This window comes from Culex quinquefasciatus, chromosome 2 (assembly GCF_015732765.1).
Source record: "Culex quinquefasciatus strain JHB chromosome 2, VPISU_Cqui_1.0_pri_paternal, whole genome shotgun sequence".
Taxonomy (NCBI): domain Eukaryota; kingdom Metazoa; phylum Arthropoda; class Insecta; order Diptera; family Culicidae; genus Culex; species Culex quinquefasciatus.
This window is the reverse complement of record NC_051862.1, coordinates 52110281-52119215: the sequence shown is the minus strand read 5'-3', so window position 1 is coordinate 52119215 and position 8935 is coordinate 52110281. Positions and strand designations below refer to the sequence as shown.

General features: G+C 42.8%; 1 protein-coding gene across 2 annotated transcripts; it reads right to left on the bottom strand.

The window, feature by feature from the left end:
- Positions 1 to 4558: 4558 nt before the first annotated feature.
- LOC119767822 lies at positions 4559 to 8072 on the bottom strand. Of its 2 annotated transcripts, none has more exons than XM_038257400.1 (4): positions 7802 to 8072; positions 7661 to 7737; positions 7526 to 7601; positions 4559 to 7462 (listed from the first exon to the last, which is right to left on the bottom strand). In XM_038257400.1, the coding sequence occupies exon 4, from the start codon at positions 7356 to 7358 to the stop codon at positions 4632 to 4634; it is 2727 nt and encodes a 908-aa protein (XP_038113328.1). In that variant the 5' UTR covers positions 7359 to 7462; positions 7526 to 7601; positions 7661 to 7737; positions 7802 to 8072; the 3' UTR covers positions 4559 to 4631. The 2 variants fall into 2 exon arrangements, with proteins under 2 accessions (XP_038113328.1, XP_038113327.1); XM_038257399.1 differs by having other exon boundaries at positions 7661 to 7734.
- Positions 8073 to 8935: the final 863 nt, after the last annotated feature.

Here is an 8935-nt window from a genome sequence, read left to right as displayed (position 1 = left end):
TAATGACCCCATTCATCACCTTGCAAGTTTCGTAAATGGTCATTCGTCTTGCTAACTTCCATCAAAACTCTGATTCATTACGGTTCTCGATTCTCATTCCCACTGCTAATGGTTCGAACTCCCGAAGAAATATGACACTTTTCGTGAGAGGGCGGAGAAGAGATTTCATTTCCAAAAACAGCCCGTAACTTTCAACCATCCATTTGGGGAACCTTGCAGGTGCCATTGACAGAGGGACATAATGGAGATTGACGGAGGGCGGACGCGGTGGTTGCAGTAGTGGGTAAAGTTCATCTCCAGGACGAATTTGGGACATGCGAACGTGGAACACGTGGAAAAGTGCTATTATAGTTCCATTTATAAGGTGTGCGCGACTTACGAGGGCAAGTTTGGATATAAATTCTAAAGGTTATGTAGGTACAGCTCAGTGTGCCGGCACCTTGGGCAAACAGGAAGAGCACTTCATCTTGTGACGGGTTTTGTCGGAACGGTAGTTAACTGTTCGGCATTGTGCACGGGTGCAGACTTTCGTCGTCTTTCTTGAAGAATTGTTATAAGCGTTGAACTGAAAATGTACTGAAACTACCTAAACTGAAACTGAACTGAAACTGAACTGAAACTGAACTGAAACTGAACTGAAACTGAACTGAAACTGAACTGAAACTGAACTGAAACTGAACTGAAACTGAACTGAAACTGAACTGAAACTGAACTGAAACTGAACTGAAACTGAACTGAAACTGAACTGAAACTGAACTGAAACTGAACTGAAACTGAACTGAAACTGAACTGAAACTGAACTGAAACTGAACTGAAACTGAACTGAAACTGAACTGAAACTGAACTGAAACTGAACTGAAACTGAACTGAAACTGAACTGAAACTGAACTGAAACTGAACTGAAACTGAACTGCGACCATACCCGATGTCAGTATAAGTAAATCTGCAACAATCCCTTAATTGAAGCATATCCTTCTTGCAATCAATTATCCCTGCTTCCGAGCCATTTGAGAAGAATCCTGAAAACCAGACTCAACAGGAAGCTGGAATAGTTTCCCACCTGCTTAACGACAGAAACTATTTGACACACATTAGTGACAGGGCTCGTCTGGCAGCATTTGCCTGCCAGCAGGGCCATGAAGTCTCGGCGTAAGGTGACATTTATCTCCAGTGTGGCTGTGTGTACACTTCCGTGTGCGTGCCAGAGAAAATTCCACTCTGGCGCCGTTCCTATCCTATACAAGTTGTGACACCATGGTAAAGTTTCCAAGTCGTTAGAGGAAGTGGATTGGTTGTTGAGCAAGAAACTTGATTTGGAACAAAAAAATCATGATAAATTTCGATTATTCCATGCCACATTGCATGCAAATTTTTATTAGGAGCATGCAAGTTGCACGTTTGTGTTTCATGTTTCTTGTTGTTCCAAATCAAACAACAACAATTGGCCCCTCTACCCTAATTATCCCAAAGGTTACACCGCCATGCATCGTTAAGAGTCTGCACTTGCGTTTATCGTCTCCTGTTGCACCTTTTGAGCCATCCCGTCCCGCAGAGAAGGGGGATCACTTTTCACGACCAATCGAGACACACACACACGGTGTTCCTTTGGCGGATTCTGCAACGCTGCAGACTGCGTCGTCGTCTGCGACATACCCTATAGAAGTTTTTAATGGAAAAAGTTGCTCTTTTGCAGTGACAACGAAGACGATACACAATACCTTGGGGGGGATTATTACGAGGTTAGTCGGCGTGACACACACACACTCAGCGGAAGTGAGCTTCTAAAACAAGTTCACGGTGCCCTAAGTGACAAACATGCATTACAGTTTGAAATTTAATCAACTTTGTTGAAGTGAAGAGTTTAGTCGAAGCTTCAGTTCAGTTTCAGTTCAGTTTCAGTTCAGTTTCAGTTCAGTTTCAGTTCAGTTTCAGTTCAGTTTCAGTTCAGTTTCAGTTCAGTTTCAGTTCAGTTTCAGTTCAGTTTCAGTTCAGTTCCAGTTTAAAGCTCAATCACTCGATGCATGAACCCTGTATTACATTTCAAACAACACTTCCAGGAACCGCACATCAAACTGGCGTCAAATTTCTAATTACAACACACGACACCCACTACACATTTTAATCAAAACATGTACTCCTCCCACTTGTAACACTGCACTACCAACTACCGTCAAAGTTTCCAGAATTGAATCAACAAGCTTCGGCAACGGCAAGCTGCACTACGAACGGACCCCGGCAACAATGGACAATTTTGAGTAATTTTCGCTCGTTTCGTGCGAAACTGCTGAAAATTGAAACGATGGAGCTGCTGGGCTGTGCTGCTAGTAACTCTCACTAGCAGCTAGTTCATGGCGTAATTTTAGCCAACTGTTGCTGAAACACCAAACGCCATTAATGACTACAGCAGGAGGAGAGCCTTCCGGACGATGACCCTTGGCTTTTCAAAGACATTTTTTTAAACAATTTTTGCCTTCCTCACCTTACTGAGGAAAGGCTATAAAATCACTCGAAAAACGAAATTCTTAATTTTTTTATCAACTCAAAACCAAATTCTGAGCAAATGTTTGTGTGTGTGGTGGGATGTTGATCAACAAAATTTGCACTGGATTATCTCGGCACTGGCTGAACTTATTTGGACCGTCTTGGTCTCATTCGATCCGTCTTGAGGTCCCATAAGTCGCTATTGAAAATTATAAAGTTTAGTTAAGTACTTTAAAAGTTATGCTAAAAAATAAATTTTAACAAAAGTCCGGAAGATTGTAAAAAGGATGGGTTTTGTAAGAAACCCCATCATGTTACATATTTTTAGAAAGGTATTCAAAAGACCTTTCCAACAAGTTCAAAAAATTGAAAATCCGACAACCCTATCAAAAAATAAAAGCACATAAGTGCCCTGAAGTATAAAGATCTGAATCTGATGGTATGAATAATGACTCAAGTTGATAGAACACTGAAAGGTCCGCCCTTTTGTTTCTATTTTGAATAGCATTACCCTCTTAATGTGAGGAAGGCACCAACCACATAAGGGTGGATTAAGTAACGTTTTTTTTTAAATTGTTTGACCAGTAAATTTGATACTTCAGTAGGAATTTATGTTTTCAAAGAGTTATACAAAGCGTTCAACGAAGAACTCGGTTGGGTGTAAAAATTAAATTTAGTTCTACATATGTTTCAAAATGTGATGTGTCATAAAAGTTACACAAGTGTTTTTTAGATAATCTGATAGAAGCTGATGATTTATATGGGTTCCACACTTAGTTCATTTTTTTATAAGAGTTTGTAAGTTTTATTAGATCAGGGGTGCCCAACCTTTAAGCTCTGTGGGCCAGATCTGATTGGTCTGAAGCAGTGGCGGGCCGGAACTAATATTTTATAAAAGTTGAAAAAGTAAAAACATTTATTTTTTATTTTAAAGTAAGTTAATAAAAGAACTTGTGTTGCAAATAAGATTTATATATCTTGATTTGAAGAATAAAAATTAAAGATAACTTTCAAAAATGTCTTTATTTGAAATTTGGATTCGAATATCCTTTACAAAAAACTTTTTGCGTTGTTGTTTATCTTTATTGAAATATTACATAAAAATATTTCAAACTGATTTTAAAAACACAAAAATTTTAAAATTAATAAAATATATTTAAAATCATTTTCAATTCGTTAATCTTCGAAATTTAAAGCTTATTAAAAATACATTTTTCGCACCCTAATTTCTTCAATCATTTTGAGACATTTTTTAAATACTTTTAAAATATTTGCAGCGATCTATTTTCAGTGTGAATAATTTGCTTTTTAAAGCTTTTTTTTCAAAAAAAAACTTGATCACTGAAAAGTTCTTCTAGAAAAATACATTGGATTTTGCTTACTAATTTATTTAAAAAAATAGAAAATAGAAAACAACTTCAATTTAAGTAACCACAGTTAAAACTGAAAGATATTTAAATTTAGTGTCTTTTTGTACATTTTTAGACAACAATCAAAGTATTTTCATAAATTTCACAATTTTACGCAATGTTCGGGTGATTGTCAGTAAAAAACTAACTTTCTGTCAGCAGTCGTTTTCGACAGCTACAAAACTAAAAAGGTAAGTTTTATTTATTTAGATGTTTGTTTACATGTTAGTTTCAAATTCCACTTACTTAATTAGTCTTCCTTTCCAACGATTTCCTCTATCTCCTCCTACTTCTTCCTCTTCCTCTTCCTTCGTTCCACTTCCTGCATTTGTGTATAATTTTATTAATATTTTGTTTACTTTCCATTTCAGGTTTACTTACAAACTACCGACACTGTCCAATGTAGCGTTCAGTGACGGTAGGCGACGACAGTGCAGTTTCTGTTGCTCCTTCGCTGCTGGTAAGTATTAAATGTTTCAGTCTTCGAAATTTGCACTAACTTCATCTATTCTTCTACTTACAGGTGTGCTCGTGTTTTAATTTCAATAAAATTAAACTTCCACAGCTTTAACCCACTTTTTCTCTCGCAAACTCCGAAAACTAACTTCGCGCAAGATTCACACTTTGTTTTGGTAAAATGGTGACTTGCTAAAAACGCGCCTCCCTGTGTGTCACACACGCACTTTTCTTCTCTCCGTTTCTCCTTTGCGCGCGTTGACAGTTCCCAATGGCATCGGTCGATTACACCGTCGGTCCTCCACCGTCTGGCATTGCACCCGTCTCAGCGGTCGTAACACCCCAGCCCGTAACATCCGTCGGGCCGTCCGGCGCGTCGGATTTACCAAAAATCTCTATCACCGCTGCGTTCACCGTTTTTCTTTCAGCTACGCACCTCCAGTTTCCGGTTTCCAAGTCTACCTGCTGCGGCCGATTGCCAATCGACCAGTGCTTCACCTGGTTTATCTGCTTTTTTGCCCACTTGTACTTGTTGTTGTCCATCGCGTTGCGCTTGGTGGCATCCAGGTTCGTCGTCTTCCTGACGTTTCCAGTCGTCGGCTTCTGCACACCGATATGCTCTGCCAGTTGCTCAACGACGATCACTGGTTGCGCCGCACACAGTCTCGCAGTGCTGTCCGGGATACCTAGTCCCAGATCATCTTGTTTGTATGCCACAGCTCTCGCCGAAGCCATCGCACAGGGTTGATTCCCCACGCCGTAGTTGCCTCCACCGTAATCAACCTCGGCGTTCGTTGGGATCCGAGAACCTTTCGGCAAAAGTCCAACGCTTGGGTTCCTCAGCGGCGTGCTGTTGTTTTGGAGTAATTTGTCGATGCTGCCACCTTTGTCGCGACCAGCATTTTTCGAGTCTCTTGCACCGTTTATCAGCGTTGTTCGATCAGTACTCGCCGGATCTTGTTGAGCACATGCCGCCGAACTCAGCAGTGTACTGTGCTCCTTCGGACTGTCCAGATCTTCAAACGATGCTTGGTGCAGATTCACCTCGACTGCTACAACCGACTCCATCGATCTCAGCTCTCCGAAGAATTCTTCCCGCCGAGCGTCGTCAGCCGCTACATCGATGCTGTTATGCGCCGATAGCTCTTCTGCTTTCAACATGTGGTGGCTCAAGTGTGGTTTCTGACGCACCGATGACAGTAGCCATTTTTCGCCGCCGGTTGTCCTCACCGCAAAATTCCACCCACTGTTCCGCGTGATTCTTGGCCACGCGCCACGTGTCTCCGCCATTTGCTGTAGGCAGAGCATCGCCCTTACACTTCCGAGTACCGGTCGAACTGCTTGTGCACATTCGATCAATGCGACAGAAGTGGCCGCGTCCGCAGTCGATGCATCCCTGGTGAATTCTTTTTGCGGGCTGAAGTCGACCGTGCTCACGAGCGGAAGAGTTACCAGGATGTGCAGCTCCCGGCACGCATCGCGTTGGCCGAATTTCTCCAGCTGACATTTCAAGTCGTCGCCGAACTTCCAGTTTGCGACGAGCTGCATGCGGACGTCGACGGACAGCTTTTCGATCCCCTCGCCGAACCGCCACTGATGATCGTCGCATGTGTGTGGCATTTGGTTGGCCCTGCTCAGTCCCGAGCTGTCCTCTTTCAGACAGTAGAGAGCCGCTTCCTCTATCTGTCCTCTTCTGCTTGTCCCGGCTATCGTCTCCGGGTTGGTCAACAAGAAAATCTTTGGTTCCGTCGACCTAGTTGGTGCCCAGAGCCGTTGCTCCGCGTATAGGAGAACGCTGGCTGGGTCTTGTTTTGTGAGCGGATTCTCAAGCGTGAGATCCGCCCCCTCCATCTGCTCGCGCAGTATGTCTTCCACGATTTCGAGCGATTTGATTTGTTCAAGTCCGTCGACCGAACGCTCGGCCTCGCATGCTTCCTCCAAACGGCATTGTGGCAGTAGTTCCGGGCATTCCAACGACAGATGACGCTTTACGATGTCTGGCTCGGACAGATGGCGAGGAAAGTGTCCAGTATTTTGCGCCCCACCTTCAAGCAAGTGGCGAAACCCCACAAGATTTCGTTCGTCCGTCACTCCATGGGTTGAGGATCCTTCTCGCGTTCCGAGAGACTTTGGCCACTGTACTGGGTCGATCGGGTAACAAGGAGACTGTCTTGTAAGTCCCCCGCCCGCGGCCAGTCGTGCCTTCTCAAATCCGGAACACTGCTGCCCCAGCCCGTTTGGACTTATACTGACGAAATCTTGCATTAACAGCTTCGTCTCGTTCTCGCTGGTGTCCTCTGCGCGAACTTTCAAACTTCCATCGCTCTCTTCGCCCGGATCCGACGAGTTTTCATCGCGTTCAGCATCCGTTTCGTTTTCTGCATCCTCCTCCTCCTCCTTCGCCAAGTCAACGATTTGGGGGGATGGCAGGAGCTTTTCGAAGCCGAATTTGATGAGCTCCAGCTGCTCGTCGATGAGCGAGGACCTTCTACGGTACGAGCTATCCAATTCTGCCATTCGCCTGTTGTGGTCCGACTTTTTCCTCTGCTCAAGCCTCACGTTTGTTTCATACCGTCGCATCTTCTTCCGGATTGCTTCGGTCATCTTCTTTTCTTTGGCTTGCAGCTCGCGATCTATCCGGGCCTGCCGTTCTGCTAGTTCTACCTCGATTTCTAGCTGCTTCTCCCGTATCCAACGTTCAGCATCGAACTGCTCCGCATGCTGATCCAACGCTACCTTGACGACCTCCGGCTTTTCCGGTTCGGTCGCCGCATCTGGCATCTCGCTTGCTTCTTCGGATGAGTTCGTAGAACCGTCGTTATTGTTGTTGCTTTGGGCTTCTTTGTCCTCTTCGCACCAACAACCTTCCGGGCAGCACCACTCATTTTCCGCCGCCGTTGCGTCCACGCAGCGTGAGTGGTAAATCATGTCGCATCTGCCGCAGGTGATTATCCGATCCACGTTGTCGAAGAAGAGTCCACACGCACCGCAGAATGTTGTTTCGTCGGCCATCGTGGAGAGGATTACTGGACCCGTAATTAATTTTGTAGTTTGTTCGGGTGATTGTCAGTAAAAAACTAACTTTCTGTCAGCAGTCGTTTTCGACAGCTACAAAACTAAAAAGGTAAGTTTTATTTATTTAGATGTTTGTTTACATGTTAGTTTCAAATTCCACTTACTTAATTAGTCTTCCTTTCCAACGATTTCCTCTATCTCCTCCTACTTCTTCCTCTTCCTCTTCCTTCGTTCCACTTCCTGCATTTGTGTATAATTTTATTAATATTTTGTTTACTTTCCATTTCAGGTTTACTTACAAACTACCGACACTGTCCAATGTAGCGTTCAGTGACGGTAGGCGACGACGGTGCAGTTTCTGTTGCTCCCTTCGCTGCTGGTAAGTATTAAATGTTTCAGTCTTCGAAATTTGCACTAACTTCATCTATTCTTCTACTTACAGGTGTGCTCGTGTTTTAATTTCAATAAAATTAAACTTCCACAGCTTTAACCCACTTTTTCTCTCGCAAACTCCGAAAACTAACTTCGCGCAAGATTCACACTTTGTTTTGGTAAAATGGTGACTTGCTAAAAAACGCGCCTCCCCTGTGTGTCACACACGCACTTTTCTTCTCTCCGTTTCTCCTTTGCGCGCGTTGACAGTTCCCAATGGCATCGGTCGATTACACCGTCGGTCCTCCACCGTCTGGCATTGCACCCGTCTCAGCGGTCGTAACAGTTTTCTTGTACCATTTTTCAGTTTAAAAATATCAATCAAGAAAATATAAGAATTAAATTCAAAAATGAAGAATGTTGTATAAATGTTTTTACATTTGATCTCAAGCTTATTTTGTTTTTTTTTGTTTTTTTTTCAGACAATCAATTCATTTATTTAATAAGGGCCGGTCATAAAAACTGTCGCGGGCCGGATGAAATGGCTTCACAGGCCGGACGTTGGGCAGGCCTGTATTAGATCATCTTGATGAAAGAGTCACAAAGAGTTGTAAAAACTTTTATTTAATTGGTATTTTAAGAGTTGCACAAATGTTTTCCACGTATTTTGGTAGAAATTTATGCTTGAAAATGGTTACATTAACTGGACAGCAAAATACCATGCACACTTTTCAGTTTCAAAAGAGTTACACAAATGTTTCAAAGGTTATCTTGCAAAATATTATGTTTCACAAGAGTTGCACAAGTGTTTTTTTTGTTTCACAGAAAAAGTTGATGTTTTATAGGTTACAGAAAAAAAATCCATTTTTTTTTGTAAAACTAGATGTTTTATCACAAGTGTCTCACAGTAGTTTTTAATCTAAATAACGCTTATTCAAACTAAAACAATTTCTTGCTGGACCCCAGTTCTTGAGGGATAGCCGTCGCTGCTCAGCTTGTGCAATTACAGTCATTAAGTGAGGATATTTTATCTCATTTATTCGGGACAACATCGGTGGGTGCAGAAGGCTATCAATTGGCATGCCGTTCGGGGATCTCTCTAACGAGGAGGGGTCCAATTTCGTCTGTTAAGGGGGGGTTCGTCTGTTAAGGAGACAAAATATTGATTTTGAATTTATAATTTTGAAGAATTTAATACTCAA